General features: G+C 43.7%; 1 protein-coding gene across 4 annotated transcripts in view; it reads right to left on the bottom strand.

Moving 5' to 3' along the window:
- Nucleotides 1-313: 313 nt before the first annotated feature.
- The window catches only part of EVA1C (eva-1 homolog C), a 40,605-nt gene continuing 22,746 nt past the window's right edge, over nucleotides 314-18,172 (bottom strand). For all 4 annotated transcript variants that reach the window (XM_037377176.1, XM_037377173.1, XM_037377175.1 and 1 more), the window contains 4 exons: nucleotides 7,996-8,139; nucleotides 3,005-3,076; nucleotides 2,137-2,226; nucleotides 314-846 (listed from right to left, as the gene is read on the bottom strand). In XM_037377176.1, the coding sequence (XP_037233073.1) occupies nucleotides 455-846; nucleotides 2,137-2,226; nucleotides 3,005-3,076; nucleotides 7,996-8,139 (698 nt within the window). In that variant the 3' untranslated portion in view covers nucleotides 314-454. The remainder of the gene's footprint in view (nucleotides 847-2,136; nucleotides 2,227-3,004; nucleotides 3,077-7,995; nucleotides 8,140-18,172) is intronic.

The following is an 18,172-nucleotide window of genomic DNA, read 5'->3' as shown; positions in this document are numbered from 1 at the left end:
CAGCAGAAAAGCTTCAAGCCCTGTGTTTAATTATGCTTCGTCCTGCTCATGCTATTAATAATACTTGTATTTCTCATCAATAGAGCATGTTCTTATGTAACTTATGAGCTGCAACTAACTGGTCACAAGTGTCATATCCTAATGCAGAAGGTATTTCTCCGTGTTATGCTGCTTAAATATTTTTCTCCTTTTTAAATATTCCTTAACCTGCCGATCCCAAATTACAGTGAAAAGTAATCCATAACATATCATAACTTAAAAACTATGAAGGTCTGTAGAAGTGTTTTTTCACAGAACAATTTCTAGACAGTCAAGGGTTTTAAACTCTCCTTTTATTGTATAGATTTCTTCTTACTTTACAAATAATTATATGCACTGATACAAATGTTCCTTCACAGAAGGTACATTTCTTTTTTTTTAAAAAAGGGCTAGGGTGTCATCCAAAATAAGCCGTTTATTGTTCATTAATATAAAATGTATTCATATTTCTAGGAGGTGTCATATCCAAACCACTGTTCATCCAAATTTCTTGTATGATCTGCTCCCTGCGCTCTATCCTTTCAGCCAGTTCCGCAGCTTCTGTTGAATTATAACCTGAGTAAGAAGGTCTGTAAAGTCCCACTATCTCATCCCTGATGTCCGAATCAGAGGAATCCTCCTCCTCCTCCTCCTCATTTTCACTGTTCTCGTACACTCCATCACTTTCTTGCACTAACTGATCCTTCTTTTTGTGCAATTTCTGGAAGTCACTTGAGCACGACACACGGATCACCAAAGCACACAGTGTGAAGATTAACCCCACACAAACGCTGGACACAAACAGGAGAGCAGCTCTTTCAAGGTGATCTGAAATCAGAAAGCCAGTACTTAAACACTTCACAAACTGCCAAAACCTAGGTACAAAAAAAGTCCACTTCCATTTTGAAGTGCCCTGCATTGTGGAGCCATAATGGTGGGGTGAGCTTCGGGAGACTGGGGGTGAGGAGAGGCTTTTTCTGTCACTCACCAAAACCACCTTGCACTTGCAGTCTGAACACTGCCATCTCTGCCTCTTCAAATTACAGTGCAAAAACCCCAGCCTCTTAATAGCATCTCGTTATTAGCATCTTACTAGCATTCTCAACCAGATGCCAGAGGCATACCCCTGGGTTTTTATTTTCCAGCCACCCTGCCAAAACAGGCCTTACCCTTATGAAGAGGGGGCATGGGAAGAGCAACTCTGGGCTCCACAGAGCCATGGCAGCATCTCCGGGTCAGGCTGGGCAGGGAGCATTTTTCTTCCTTGACACAGTCCAAGATCACTTCTCAGTATAGCAACAAGTGAGACAGACGTGGAAACAGCCTTTCTCAATGGGCTGTAAAATCCAGCCCTGGCTGTTTGAGGTGCTGCTAGGAGGTCTCAAGGGTGGTGGGGTCAGGGGGTTTGGGGAGAGCTGCTGGGGGCAGCCAGGTACTGCTGGCAAGGACAGACTGTCTCGCTGTGCCAGCAGGCTGTGGCCACCCTTCGTGCTCCTTGCAAAGGCTGTGAGATGATGCTCAACAGCTGGGTGGTTCTTGGCATTTTCTAGAAAAGCAGCAATCTTAGCTCCAGAATTGCTTCTCAGCACCAGCATTTGCTCACTTCCAAAATTCATGACTTCTTCTGTGCTGTTAAGAGATCTGGTATCACAGATTAATTTGCCTGAACAAAGTCTGCCTTAGTGCTGCTAAGTCACAAGACTTGCCACGTCCCACACCAGAGATGGCTGGCTTTGGGCTGCTTGTTTGTTTTGCTGCTCCTCGATGATCCTTGTATGTATGCAAACCAACATTTCCAAAAACGGATGTCTCTAGCGCTGCTCCTAGATCAGGACCAGGTTTTCAAAAACACTGAACAACCAACAGTCCCCATTGAAAATATTCATTAACAAATATCTTAGCTGCAGTCACTAAACGAGTTTGGATCCTTCAAGATGGAAAATATTCTATAAATAGCAATTATGCTGCGATTGCCCCATCCACAGGACTGCAATTTTGTTGTAATAATATCGTTACTATAAACAGGGGATTACCAGTTGTGACCTTCTGAGGTGATCTTCCCTTTTCCCAAAATGCCATGATCTAATGAACCAAACAATCTCAGCCTCATTTTCCTACCTCTAATGTATGCAAATGTAGCCAAGGAGTTGCTAACAATAATTCCATCTTTCTTTGGAAGTCTTGATTCCTTTGGATCAAGGTCGACACCTGTGACACGAGAAGGTAAAGCAAATTCAATCATATCATAGATGATGAAGCTACTAAACTGATATTTACCCAATAACTTTTAAACTAACAAGGCCACCTGAAACAGAGGCAGGCCAGCACTGTGTCATAGGAGCCTTGCAGAACATTAGCCCAAAAGACGGTTGACATATAAAATAAATATTGAAATAAAGTATAAATAACGAAGTATTGAAAATACGGAATATCTAGAAAATGGAAAATTAATTTAAAATAATCTATTCTTTTAATCAATGAAACCCATTGTCTACTCCCATTGAGGTTTCTGAAACAGTTTTACTTCGTTAAACTTCACAGCTCTCAAAAGGACTCCCCAGCCCAGTCACTGCAGTACACTCCCGTTATTGATCACAGCAAATATGCACTAGCCACATCATTAATTTTGTTGCCTTTAAGAAGAGCACGTGTTGGTGTAACTCCTGACAGTTAGACTCCGCCCTGAAACAACCGCAATTTCACTTTTACTTTTCCGACAGTTCAAAGTTAATAGACAACATGCTGGTTACGGGTAGGTCCGGGCAGGCCACTTGTTTCGTAGCGTTGCTGTGACAGCAGGACAGTGCTTGCACCAGTCCTGTCCTGCTCCCAGCCCATCACGCTGCCCTCTGGGGGGAAGGGCAGCTGTTTCAGCACGGTTTCCGTTACCTCATCCCACCTCCCTCAGACCGAGCTCTGCAGTGGGAAAACGTCCTATTTCAATCAAAAGACAGCAGCAAACTGTATGGTTTTTGATGGCACGTACCATCATTCTGTTTGACGGAAGACTTGCTATCAGTGACCACGGGGTTGACAGCCGTGAGGATAAATTTAGGAACTGAAAAGATGAAAGAAAATATACTGTTAGTTTTAGGAACCAGACCCTCGGTTAGTTACCAATCCCACTGCTAACTCTGAGTTTATTAACTGGGTTTCTGACGGTGGCATCAAAGGGATCGGAGGGGGTGGCTGTGTCCAGAGTCAGCGCGGGCAGGCGCCAGCCCTGCCAGAGTGCAAGCCCAGCCCCGACACTGCAGCCAGCCTGAGCCTCCTCGGCGGCCCGGAGATGCTCCATCGCGCCCAAAGGCCGGGAACGACTGCAGAGGTGGTGCATGGTGCTTATCCTCGCTGTACCAGCCCCGGCCGGGGCTGCGGCCGCTGCCTGCTGTGTCGCCTTGACTTTTAGGAACTGAGTTATACTCTAACCCTGATGGCTGGCAAATGCCTCAGGAGAGGCTGTGCCCGGTTATATGCCCTCCTCCTGCCACCACCACCCACAGACCTGGCGCACCGCGAAGCACAGCACCAGGATGCTGTGGCATAGGACAGTGGCAAAGAGCACGCTGCTCACAGGGTAGCACTGGGAGGGAGGAAAAGGAGGTGGGAAAGGAAAGAAAGTAACTGGGAAGAAGACCGAAAGCGATTTGTTTATTCCTATTCAACACCACTTATTCTGAGTCTCTGTAGCAACTTGAAGGACTACATATCTACGTTTTTCATTAAAGTTTATTAGTGTCCAGAGGAGAGCAACCAAGATGGTGAAAGGTCTCAAGGTCAAGACTTACGAGGAGTGACTGAGGTCATCCGGTTTGTTCAACTTGGAAAAGAAAAGGCTGAGGGGTGACCTCATCACAGCCTCCAACTTCCTCAAGGAGGGCAGCAGAAGGGAAGGTGCTGATCTCCTCTCTCTGGTGACCAACAACAGGACGCGAGGAAATGCAATGAAGCTGCATCAGGGGAAGTTCAGCTTGGACCTTAGGGAAAGGTTCTCCACTGAGAGGGTGGTCGGTCACTGGAATGGGCTCCCCAGGGAAGTAGTCATGGCATGAAGCTTGTCAAGAGTTCAAGGAGCATCTGGACAATGCTCTTAGTCACATGGTGTAATTTTAAGTAGCCCTGCAAAGAGCAGGGAGTTGACTCAAGATCCTTATGGATTTTTTCCAATTTGAGATATTCTATGATTCTGTGAAGGTGGGGTGAGCAGGGAAGGGAGATAAGGGCAACTGTGGCAGGAAGAGCAAGCCTGAGGGATGGGACACACAGGCAGAGACCCAGTGATTTTCACCTAAAGAACAGTGAAACACCAAAGGAGACAGGCAATACTGCAATTTCTTGCTAGGGACTAGTAAGGGCAGCTCTGGACCTGTGACTGGAGTCACACACCAGCCTGTACGGAGCTCCAGGAACATCAGTGCAGCTGCAAACAGTATGGGGACCTGCCCCTTGTTTTCCGACCCCTTGTTTTCCACCCCACAAGGGGTGTGCCAACCAGTGGATAGGAGACAATATTGGCCTATACATACAGGATTAACTGGGCTACAGTCAGATGCTAAACTGCATCTAGATACTGGGTTTGGATGAGTGTAATTCACTGTAAGTCTCGGAGAAACATTTAAAGTCTTGCGTGATATCCTCTGCAAAGCCTCTGAGATAAATGGTCACCAAGAAGGAAGGTGCACAGACTAGGAAGAGATGCACTGGGTGGGAGTGGGTTGCATCCTTCACATTTCATTAATTTTTTTCCCTTGATAAATTTTCCCACCCTTCTTAAAATAATTAAAAGAGCTAAAAGCAGATGCATCATGCAGACATTGAGAGTTCACATATTCTGTGTTAGATGAATGAGCCCTTCAGATACCCAGATCTTGGCACCTGTTCCCTGTACTATGTGAAGGCAGATTGACTGATTTTCAGACTGATGTGAAGCAGGGAAAAAAAGGAAGAAATTTCAAGTATGAAGCTCACCTCTATCCCACACAGAAACATATGCCAATAAATAGTGCTCAGGAAAGTTAAACGGAACAGAGGAGAATGAGGTTTGCAGCTTAGCATAGTTTTCATCTGAAAAATAATTAATAATAACACTTCTTTCTGAGCAGAACTTTTCTTTATGTGTGGGCTCAAAGTCATAGCTGTTTCCTTTCCTGATGAAGGAATTTTTTGGGGACTTTTAACTTCTGTTTGCAATAGAAGGCCAAGAGAGATAGGGGACAATGAGCTCATTTCTATTTTGGCTTGCACCTCATTGTAATTCTTAACAGTTTGCCAGCAGCAAAATATTTTTGCTGGTGCATGAGGCAGACAGTGAGCAGGTTGGTTTGTTCTCAGGCTGCACTCTGAATTTGCAGGCCTGGCTGGTATGAACAATGTGCATGTGTTATGAACAACATCCTGGGAGGACGCACTGTCCCTTGCACCTTTGCATGACCTGAAGCTCCTGTCACATGGCCTGGTGCCCAGGTCAGGGTTCCTTCACTTGTGCTGATGTTGCTCCTGCTCCCCTCTCAGGGGGGACTTCCCAGAGCTTTGCTTGCTACAGGACTGAATCCTTTCCCCATGGCTTCCCATAGGGTTTGAACAGCTGTTTAACATGCTATTCAAATACCTGTTGTAGGAGGATGCTTAATTCAAAATGTCATGGACAAAAAAAAAGCTCCTGACTGCTTGCATCATTAGTTTTCATTATGACTCCATTTCAAACACAAGGACTTTAGCCAGGATAGCCTGCATCAGGTCGATGAACAGCATAACTGGTACTAGCATGAGCATTTTTTATCAAGATAGTCACATCTATACCACAACTTGTGCCAGCACTGCTTTGTCAAGTAGGGTGGGAGTCAGTCACCTACCACAAGTTGCCCAAGGCAGCCCACAGACAGCCTCTGAATGGCATCCAGGGAGTGCAGATACAATGAAGGGGATCAGGAGCTGTGTTTCCTGAGAGAGGTTCCTGAAGTCCAGCCTCCGTGACAGCCAGGAGGTGTCACCTTGTGCAGACACGAGATGATGCGGAGCAGGTAATCGGGGGCACTGAGACCACAAGAAACCAGCACCCCCAGGCTCCTGCTTAAGTTTTTTACTAGCAGGAATCAACTGCAAAAATAAAAATGCAGCCAGACACACTAGCCCTAAATGGTTGCTGACCACTGAGGTGGGGACTATGATTTTTTTCACATTCCTGACCACGATGCAAATACTTTCAAGTATGGCACAGTCCTCAGAGAAAGTGGTCTGCTCTGTCATGCTCCTGTCATTTCAGGGGGAGGTCTGTTTACCTATCTTGGGAAGCATCAGGTTAGCAGGGATCTTCTAGTGAGGGGAAAGAATGTAAAATATTGTTTTGGAATATGCTCAAATTCTTCCCATGTTCACTAGATGATTGTAAAATAATTGGACCTGCAAATCATTGGCTAATGCTTCAGATTGCACAGCTTGGTGGGATCTGGCAGAAGAAAACAGTCTTCAAAATGTGCCAGCAGCACACAAGAACACTATTTATTACCCACGTGTTTTTGCAAAATGACTTCAGTAAGTAACACAATGCAAAACCTCACTGTAAACAAACTTATGCTGGTTTTCTAGTACATAGATGCGCAATAAAGTACAATCTGTTGTAATTATCCTTACTCTAATTAAAGAGAATTCCATTAACTCATTCATGAAGTTACTACAGCATGAAGGCAACTCCACAATAATATAACATAGTGCAAAGGCAGAGCTCCAGCTCTCTTCAACAACATAAAGCTGAATTACTGCAATGCCTCCCACCTGACAACTAACTCACGGGAACACTGGAAAAGAAAATCTCTCATGCCAGCAAGGAAGCAGCCGGGGCTCATTTTCCTCTGATCTTCAGGTACACGGTGATCTGGTAATCAATCCTACACTGCTGTTCGCAAAAGCACGTCTCAGATAACCTGTGCCCTTTGACCACTACTCACTAGAGATGCAGCGAAAGGACTCTGTGGTATGTCCCCATGGAGCTACTGCTGTGACTCCCTGCAGAGCAGAAAGAGCCAGAAAGGAGCGGGGCTGGCAGCTTTCCAAGCAGTGCACAGTAAGCAGAGCGGTAACTTGGTGAAAAAGCTTTTACGCATCCTCTGGTTGAAGCAGAGACGTGTGAGAGACGATCACCCCTGACCCTCATACTTCCACCCCACAGCTAGTCAGCAGCAGCAAGCAGAGCATGAGGAAATCTGTTCAAGGCTTAAGAAATGCACAGCCATTCCTAAAAATGTGCAATACCACAATAAGGCACTACGCTGAAGTCCTGCAACCACTTTTCTCTCACCTTCATTGATATTCCACTTTACTGCCCCGTGACCTTTGCTTTTGAGAAAAGAATTGTAGGGAATTCTGCTTTCCCCTGATGTAAATGTATTAGTCTATGGTAAAGAATATGGAAAACTCTTCCCTCTTGTCTGAGGAACGGGCTGAAGTAGGCTTCAGTCCTGCAAAGGATGTATAACCACAGACCTTTACTTTTAGTGAGACTTTGCCCATGAGGAAGGAAATCCTTCTGTAAGGCCGAAGGCTGTAGGTATGCTCATGTGAATCAGATTTCAGGACTGGGCTTGTACACAGTGCTTCAATTATGCTGGACTGCTTTACCTGCACTGATGGCAGGCAATGCCAGGTTATTTTTCCTAGCTCTGCTGCAGGTGAATTCTGTAGAACAGATTCCTATTATGACAGTATTTCTCAAAATACTAAACCACATACTTGAAATTGTATTGTCAATTGCATTTTATAGAAAAAAACCAACCTTAATGCCTGAGTTAACATTAGGTGCAGCTCTGCCCATGGGATTGTTCACATATTCTGGTTGTTCTTGTATTCCTATGTTAAAAGGACGGGGAGATTTAGGAAGCCTCTGTGTTCATGCATGTGTGTATCTCCCCATGTGTGCACCATTTGGCATTGTTTTTCTGTACAAGCAGAATGAGGTCTTTAAAGCGATCGTGCATTTGGTCTTACCACATGCATAGCTGACGTTAAGGTATTTTGTCACTCCAGGTAGGCACGGACTTCCAAAATCCTGGCTAGTGACAATGATCTTGCATCTCTGTTTCCCATAACACCTTTTTGATAAAACTTCTAGCGCCGTGTAAGACAAACAGTCTGAAAGAAAAATACAATAAATAAACAACACCGGTGTTATCAGAAATGATAGCTGCTATATGCATGACTAGAGATACAAATTTGCTATTGATTTCAATTATATTTGCCTAAGCAGGATTTCAGAATTAAATATCGAGACTTGTCAATGCAAGGAAGTCAGCTGCAATGAAAATATGAACTTGCAGCAAGCTACCTCGTGCTCTTTCAGGTGCACACTAAGGTTGCAGTTAAAATTCATGTCAAGCTCTGAACAGGTGCCCAGTATAAGACCTCTATGTTCCCTTCAGGATCACTTGGAAAAAAAAAAAGCACGTCCAAATAGCTGTCCATTTATTCCATCTCAAGATGAGTGTGCAAATGAAGGGAGATTCAGTGCTGTTTGCAGGTCCCTGGGCTATCGAGATGGATGATTTGACTGGATGCCTAATTTCAGTTCAAGCCAGGTGAGAGCAATTTGTGTGTGATGCAATAGCTAGGGCTACAGTGAAGTTTGGTGTAGCTTTTGATTTCTTATGCCTGTCACTGGTAGGAGCCATTCTGCCGTGGCAAAGAGGTCAAAATGGGCTCAATATTTAATCAGGAAAACATCTGGCTGCTTCCCATACCAAATTTCAGGCTGCTCTAGTAAGGCCGCCGCTGCAAGTCAAGTTTGCATGCTTAAAGCAACCTCAACAGCATCTACGTTGCACTGTCCTTCACGCCCTAATTACATGAAGCAACCCACATCATTTTCAGAGCAGCCTAACCCACCCCCGACTTTATGCAGGTGAAGAGAGTCCACATTGCTGAACCTCTCTCTCCCTGTGGACTGAGCAGAACAAGAAGAATGCACCACGTGTGAAAACTTGCCTTGCTAATATCTACACTTTGATTTGGGATTTCTTTGTTCAAGACATAGGCCTTCTACCACACTTACTAAAACAATAAAACTTGATTAGCATGATTTTACTCTGAAGCTGAAATTACTTGAGTGGGAAAGTGTACGTGTCAAACTTTCAAAGATCTGCTTTAAAAAAAGGAAGAATAGATGTGATTAAATTCCCAGTATCCACATGTGCTAAACTCCAAACCACAAAGCAAAAGCACCCCTTAGTTTTGGTTTCTAAACAGAAACTATGCAGAAATGACAAGTCTGGAGTAATACTTTTCTAAAGCTGTCTGCTTCCAGTCAGCGTTACCTCATGCATTTTAGGACCTTCTGTGTATGATTGGTATTTCTTACTCTAGTCTCCCAAGGCAGGGACACTCCAGAGCTCTAAAAACATACCTCTCTAGGCATTAAAACAGTCCTCCTTCCTGTAATAAAGACATCTGGTCACCTTCCAACTGCTGAGGCTCATTTGTGCCCCTTAAGCGGAAGGAGAAACAGTGCTTGCGAAGACTCCAAAGGTTCCCCAAATCGGTCTTGTTTGAAAAGAAAGAGGAGGCTTGAGACTGGAGTTCTTGACAAGGAAGACTGCCATTTAGTATATGAAAATGGAGCAGATCTGTGATTTTTAGAGTTAAACCCCTGACAGAAGCACTACATAAGTCATATACTTGAGTGAAGCTCATCGGGAGGTATTGGGCTGACCTGTTTGCCAAAGGGCTTGCAGGTTACCTTTGGACATGGATTTTTGGGAGAGCAACTCTTCCTCTGTGTTTTCAGAGACCTAAAGTCCTCATGCCTGTGTGTCTTGGGAGACTGCTGGGCAGGCAGAGAAGGCTGACCTAAAACATTGGGTAGTTCTGATTAAGTAATTCAGATGTTTCCCTCCCTGGTGATTTCAGATGAGTAAAGATATATTTGGGTGGACATTTTAGTCAGCCAAGTAGCTTATTTTGGCAAGTACAAAAAACCCTGAAGAATCATCAGGACGAATTACCAGATGATTCATAAATGAATGGACTGGGAGCACAACAACGATATAGCAACTGAATTATGTTTCTACAAAATTTCAGCTGTTGTGCTGATGTTTTCTACAAATTCAGTGATATGGTGAGTACATGTTTCATTTTGCCTTTGGTAAATGTTTGTTCATGTTTCTGTAGAAGTTAATAGTTCTTTATCATCTATATTCATGTTGGATTTGGCTCCTCTACCTGAGGAATCAGTCGTCATATGCCTACAGGCTCTTGGCAGGCGAGTTTTTGGAGAACTTCCCAAAGCTTGCCTGGTGTCACAGGTGAGTAAATGCAAACCAAGGCTGGCTTGCTTCTGCAGGACACCACAGATGTTAACTGGAAAGGCCTATAACAAAACCCCCCTATTTAACAGCTTCCTGTGGTCTAACAACATTTTGGCTTTTAGTGATTCAGTCAAAAAATGTTCAGTTTTTTTCTCTCTGGATTATATGTGTCCTTGCTATCTCCCCACTAGCTCTTCCAGCAGCTACAATGCCAGCTGAGCAATGATTTCAGCTTGGAAGAATTCTGTGTATTTTGTACCGAAGGCCACTTTTTCAATGTCTGCAACTTCATCTGTACAATCTCCCACAAGCAGACATTACAGAAGTGTGTCTACACTGAAGTCAGAGGAATCTGTGTGTGCTCAGGGGATGCTGAAGCTAGTTGCATCCAGACTTGCTTGGGGTCTAACAGCAATCCAGCTACAGCAACGCAGAGCTGGCGCTAGGAATAACTTATCCTCCTTCTGGTCCTTATGGTACCTTATTGCAGTACCTGAACGAGGAGAGGATTCAGTCAGTGCCGCGTTTTGAGTAAATGAGTGAATGGTCCCACTGAACGGTCCCAAAGAAATCACCGATCAGGAGATGAACATAAATATGCAATATGCCTTCTTTCTGATTGTCTAAGTAATGTCTGAGCTACACACATGTTCCTGGGGCTTGCTAAATTGGTACCATACGTTTAACATCAACTGCCTTTTGAAAGGCACGTTCCCAGCATGCTAGAAGGCTGGTGGCATCCAGCAGAAAAGGCAGCAATGTGTGACTGGGAAAACACTCATTCTTCATGCCTTTCTCCCAAAGTTGCCTGTTACACACCAAGACTCTCGGTGGATCTTTTGAAACAGACACTTACATGGATGGCATGGAGATACGGGTGTCAAGAAGAGGTTCTTAATGCAGTAATAAACTATCAAATCTGACTGCAACTATTTAACAGTTAGGAGTAGAGAGCCTTGTTTCTGGAGGAAAGGCTTTCAGCTGCCTGATTAGCTTTGTTTAGGAAAGTTTTGGCATGCAAATGATATGCCATAAATCATGCAGGCTTTAATGAGAAGCAATTTGTCTTCTGGTTTCTTAAAGCTTCTCTCAATTCAGACAAGAGGAGCTTTCCCTCCCTTTCTTTCCACCCTGCCACCCAAGACCTGCAGGTGATGGAGCAGCCAGAGCCGTCCTGAGCATCTTGTGCCAAGCTCTGGCAATAGCATCCTGTCACATCCTCTCCAAACGTTACTAATTGCCGTCTTCTCCCACATCACTATGCACAGGGTGAGCCTCAAGAATGTGGTGGGTAAGGGGATGTGTCTCAAATGTAGATCCGCATGACATGAAAAGTAACATGCTGGTGAAGGACCAGGGCACCCAAAAAAGAAACCCCTTCACAATTTGTCACTCCAATACCGGAGCCCAGTTGCTTCTTGCTTTCATCCCAAGCTGCTGGCTTACACTGCTTTACGCTTTCTGGGCTGTGCCTCCCTGCAAAAGAATAAGGAGCTTGCTTTTAAAATCAACTGAAAGCAAAGATTTCACACTACCAAATCGGGATGGCTTGTGCTTTGTGGAGCCCATATTATCAGCTCTGGGGATAAGAACTGACAAGGGGAAACGATGGCATTCTGAGCAAGCTAAGGCTGCAGATTCCTAAACAAAGTTACCATAATAGCATGGTAATTTATGCAAGAGCATGGCACACAGGGTCCTGCCTATGCATCAGAAAAGGGTCATTTGAACCGCTGATTCTAGCAAAAACACACAATATGATCAGCAGGACTTACTGAAAGTGTTGCTGATACCTTTATATTCCGGGTCCAAGTATTGTCAGTAAACAAGGCAGTATGATACACTAAAAATACTACTCACTGCTAGCACAAGCCATTCCTTGGAAGTGAAGACAGCACCCGGGCTTTCTGAAAAGCTGCACCCTCTCTCTCCCTCTGCAGTGCTTGTTGCGATGCCCTTGTAAGCCTGCATGAGATTAGCCCATTGCTTGGTTTTATTTACTAGCGTCTCTTGAGTTCAGAATTCAGTTTGTATGTATTTTGGACAAAAAAAACCCAAACCAAACCAAACCAACCTGGTCTTTCTCTCCTTCTTGCACATGCATATGCACAGAGCAGGGGATTCATCTGCCAGCACAAACACAGAGGGCAAGAGACAAGTGGAACCCCATGCTGGCTGGCAGCAGCAGGAACCAGATTCCCTCTGCTTGAATGCTCATTGCTTTGTTTTGCACCATTTGGGTACACATGTACCTGCATGTACACAAGCAGGACAGGAGTTCTTAGGCTTATTTTTTAGACTTGAGTGCCAACGGTACTTTTCCAAACAGTTCAAAATCTAAGCTAGAAAAAATTATACACCAGAACCCCCCTGTATTCCTAGGTAAGAAAACATTAATGGGTGAAGTGATGTGTGTCTGAGTATGGTTGAAGCAAACTTCAAACATCTGCTCAGCCAAATGTGACTTTGCCTGTTCATCTCAGCAGAAAGTTAACTGGACTCTAAAAACGGTGGCTGCTCGCTTCTTCCCTTCAAACATTTGCTTCTCATCCTGCCACTGCTTTAAACACGTTCTCTTTCTAGGGAGCTTTGTCTTGACAAGATTTGTTGGGGCAGAGGTTGCAATAGCTCTTACTGGCACTTTTTGGGGCCCAAAACACCTGCTAAGCTTCGCAGTTTTCTCAGGCTGACATGGACAAGGAACTTTTCCTATCATATCTGCAACCAGAGGCAGTTGACTCTGAGTTGACACAGAGTTGACTCTGCAGTTTTGCAGTGGAAGCAAAATCCAACAATTTTATCCTTACTTTTGTACCCATAAAATTCAGTTGACTGTTGTCTCCCACACCCAAAGTCGCAAGGCACTAGTGGCAGAAGCTGCAAAGGGAGACATGAACCTACCTCACAAGCTTGAGCCCTGGTCCTGCTACAGAACACTGCCGCTGCATCTGCCCTGCTCAAACCATCCCCCTGCCTTCGCAGCCGGAGCACATTTGCTCTTTCATGGTGTCCCTGTATGAGGTCCTATCCTGTGTTAATAAAATAACTGTTCTGCAGCCTCAAGTTTCCTCCATTCAGGAGCCTGCCACTTGCACAACTGCCTACAGGGCCTGTGTTTGACCCAGTTACCTAGTAAATATATGCTAAACAGATGATGCTCAGGAATGGAAGGGCATACCCAGGCCTTCAAACAGTGACACCTGCAGTGTAGAAAGGACTTAATCACCTTCTCTGTAGAAGCTCAGAGCTACAAGCTTTCTTCTTCCCACAGCAGAGGATTGGGCTCAAGTGTTCCTGGTATTGACTAAGTGGTCCTTGAAGTGTCTGTGCTTCAATATCCAGCATTTCCTAAATTTTGGCCAACATACATGGTTAGTGTTTTATGGCACCTAGAAGTCTATAGCTAGCACGAACCTAATAACTTGAGTGTGTAAGCATTTCCAGATCTACCTATAGCCACCTGTACCTTTACATCACTTACATCTGCTCTCAAGAGACTTACACACAGGACTGGCTCACACTATGAGTATACTACATCTCTTAGTAAGAGAAAGCAACCAAAAGCTTTTCAGTCACTCTCAGTGAGTAATAGATGTAAGACCTCTGAATTATCCACAATATTGATTAAAAAAAAAAGAAAAGAAAAGAAAAGAAAAGAAAAGGAATCACAGTAGCACAAAATGCTGTTACACAACAAAATCATGACGCCTTGTTGGGCTGGAAGGAACCTAAAGGATTTTGGAAATCTATGTGCTTTGCTAACATCCTTTCTTCTTAGCTGAATGCCATTCCACTGGGAGGAGATTAGGACAAAACCCAGCCCCAGGGCATGTCATGCCGGTGCAAACTGTGATGAGAGTGCCTGAATTCTCCACTTCTCTCAGCCTCCCAAAAGTGGGAACAGGTGAAAGAGAGGGCTATGCTGAAAAGGACCCTACCTTCCAGCAATGAAGACATGCAATTCAGGGCTCTGCTGGTCATTAGTGCTCAGGGGAATGCACATCTGGCCAGCCAGTGCATATCCAGGTGAAATTTCTGGGAAGGACATTTTAGTGTTCTAGCTTGCAAGTTGCAGCTAGACGCAACCCACTACCAAGCCTTCTTTCAAGTACTTTCATGTATTAACAAGAGTAATTTACTACCTGAGAAGTGTTTGCTGACCTGAATCTTCCTTGTATTCTCTATGGTAACCTGTTTGGGCAGTAAGTTTTCCTCTTTCCTCACACACATGTTAGTACAAATATAGAGAATATGCCAGAATAGGCAACAACTGAAACAGCAACAAACTGCTACGGTTTCCTGCTTTGGTGCTGGGCACAACAGATTCCTCTAAGCAGAACCATCTGCTACAAAACCGTACCCAAAAAAAGTTTTAGTTTTCTTGGGATGTTTTTGATAATCTTAGTAAAACAGGGAGGTTACCTTCTGTAAATTCTGTACAATCCTAACAGTGCCAGTCATTTGAACAGCTGCAGAAGCAGGACACTGCTTGGAGTTTTTTTTATTTTCCTGCAATGATCCAGAGATCTTATAATGGAAATAATTCCCTGTGCTTCAATTAACTCTGTCACTTATGGTAGGAGCTTACTTTGCAGAAGAAACTTTTCCTGAAGGCAAAATATCCTAAAATGCCTGGAGACAAGATTTTACACACTGTTCCTTGAAGTGGGCAACGGTGACCGCTCATTGGAATGAACAGCCCTCACGACAAGTCAGTGAACAAGAACTGAGACATGTAAAAATACTACATTTCACTTGGAAGCTGAAAGTGATAAAAAGCAGGAAACATGTTTTATAGCTATCTTACATGGAAGTTTCACATTCTTTGACAAATCCTCCCACTCCCCCAAGCTGCAATGAGCAAGATGAGTTGTTCTAAATGCAGCTTTTTGTTTCTGCTCATTTTTAAGAAAAGCAAGAAACATTCTGAAATGAAAGGTGCAAGTCACACATATAATTAGGTATCAGTCTTGGGACTGAAGTAGTGCTGTATAGCTATGGTACACATTAGAGAGCTTCTTGTACTCAGTAGTTCAAATCTTTACCCTGACTCAAATCTTCTCTATCTGAATCAGAACAAGGACTTGAATGTATGTTTCCTCATAACCCATCCTGTGTGGGCTTTTCAGTTAGCTTTGTCTCGTGCTAAAGCCGTTCCATTGCCTAGGATAAGCAAGACTTAACCCGACCAGAGGACAACTCTACTGTAAAGGCTTTATCTAGCAGGCATGACACCATGATGCCACTGCTCTTCTTCCACCTTTGTATGGAAAATGGCACCTAACTTACATTATTAAACTGGCTCAGAAAACTCGTTCCAAGAGGAGGCAGTCATGCTAAATGTTGAGCTGAGCCTCAGGATCCTACAAGTGCTCCAAGGCCACACAGATATCACAAATACCAGAGATGGATTTATATGTTCTATTTCCTGTACAGGGAAGAGACTTTATGCTAAGGAAATATTACATCTTCCTGTGTCCCCTTTGAAGCAGAGCTCTGAAAATCTGCCAGCTGATTTCATAAGACTCTTCACAGAAAAGTGATAGTTAGGAATACAACTGTCTCAGTTCAAAGCTGCTGTTTCTCATTAATTGCTTATCAGCTATATTACATGTAACATGATGTCACCAAGCTCCAGAGAAGTATCTAATTAATTCAATACCCAGTACTCCTAGCAGGACCATATGAAGTATAGATAGATGTAAAACTCTTGAGCTCAACAGAGGATTCCTATACTTGTCATTAGGACCTACAGATGACTTCTCTTCTGCACGGTACAAAAAAACACCTCACAGTTTCCCTGTGATGCAGTGAAAGAAACAGAAAGGCTTAAGCACTGCCTTTAGGCTGAGATGCGCAAACATGGGTAGAAACCACAATGGATGTGTGCTGAAGCAGATTTAGCTTTTGGTGCAAACATACACAAGTATGTGTGCTCTCAATTCAGGAATGAAGAGCAGTGGAACTAAGTTTTCCAAATTGTCTCAAATCATTAAAATCACATTGACATTCAAATTACCATTGCTCCCTGACAGAAAGGTACACAGACATTTAAAAAGTCTAACCATGCACCCACTCACATCTGTGTGTGCCTAAATAACCACATGAATAAGATTTAAGCTTGAGATGCACAGATCTGGAGTCAATTGGATTTGGCTCCTAAATGCTAAGTCTTTTATGGTAACTGAACGTGTACTCCCAAGCCACATAGATGCTTTTGAAAATTATACTCACTGCAGAGGGTTACTTGTACCAGGCAGGAAGAGGCCAAGCACTTTAATTAAGTAACAGGAAATCTATACAAGGATCTGCCTTCTGTAGATCTACCTTGTGTTTGTCTCAGGTTTTATGCTCTCTCCTATTACCACAGTTTTAGGTTGCTTTATAGAAAACAAAACCCACACCAGACAGGGTGTTGCTCCAGAGGTGCTGGTGTGCAGAGGCCACAGCAGAGAGTTTGATACTGTTGCAAATTCTTTTTCTATTTATACTGGGAAACTTCATCCAGTTGGAAGGGTTTGCAGTATTCTACTATGAACTGTAAGTGCTGACATTAGAGACAAGTGAGTGATCTCCAGGGGTGAATGAAGTGCAAGAAGTATGATGGCAGCTCTTCTCAATCAATTTAGCTATCCCTGCTCTGCCTTGTGTCATACACTACCACCACCCTCATGAAGGGTATATAGCTCTGTCAGAAACCCGTTAAAATGTTTCCTCCTTAGAACAGATAGGCAGAAATATGCTAAATTGTTTCCTCCACAGAACAGATAGGCGCAAGTCTGTGTGAAGGACCACACAAGATAGCCAGTGTGAAACATACACCTGGCAATTTAAAACAGATTCTTGTCTAAGAACAGATTACGATTTTCAGCCAATACATTTTCAATAAAATCTCTATCACTAAATAGAAACATTGGCTTGCAGACAAATGGCTTTTAAGGCTAGTTATTGATCTCTTCCTGATGTTCAGAGATGTTTCTCATAGATTACACTTGCAGCATGTTTCTTAGTAAAGTTCAGCCTTTGCACGGGGCTGGCACATCAGCTCTAGAAGTCCTTCCCTGCGTGGTACCGAGGGACTTCAACAGCACACGTATCTTGTGCTGGCCTTCTCCATGGCCTGAAAATCTACCTTCACACCTTCAGTGTCACCCACTGAACACATTATTCACACAAGCATCAAGCACCCTCACAACCACATACTACTATAATTTTAGCGATTTAGTGATAAAATGTGAGTCGTAAGTCATTAATCATACACCAGCTGAGTCTGTAACAGTGAAGTCAATGACTGGTTATCGATGTAGACCATAAAACTACTTACAATGTTTTGGGTTCTTTTTCCTATTCAAAAAGGAATGATCTGTGCCTGAAAGCATTCACAGTCTGACAAAAGGAATATTAATCTTATAGAAAAAGTAATATATTGTTTATATATTAATTATATATATATATGTACATGGATGCACCTGTACTAGTAAATCAGCAGTGAGAGGGCATGTTTCTGGCACTGCAGTGCAGTGCTCCACTCATATGTGTGGTCCCTGCACCCATCTGGCATGGGCCAACAGCATCCTCTCAGCAACTCCCCATCACAGCTGAGGAGCTAGCACAGGCCAGGGAGCAGCCACAAGAAGCAATTTGCATGCAGTCATCCTGCTTTGGAGGGTGAGTTTAGTACTGCACACATAGGATGTTCCTGCCTTCTGGACTGAGAGAAGTCCCAGGCATATTTAATTTTCTAGTATACTACCTCAGTCTTGGAGTCTGGTCATACAACAGCATGTAAAACAATGGATCCTGACCTATGGACCCTATCCTTACAGCCTGCATTTAAGGCAAGGAAGAGCTCGCAGAAAACAGGG

The sequence above is a fragment of the Falco rusticolus genome, chromosome 2, assembly GCF_015220075.1.
Source record: "Falco rusticolus isolate bFalRus1 chromosome 2, bFalRus1.pri, whole genome shotgun sequence".
Classification (NCBI taxonomy): Eukaryota; Metazoa; Chordata; class Aves; order Falconiformes; family Falconidae; genus Falco; species Falco rusticolus.
The sequence above is the reverse complement of the archived record's forward strand: the minus strand, read 5'-3'. Positions and strand labels throughout refer to the sequence as shown.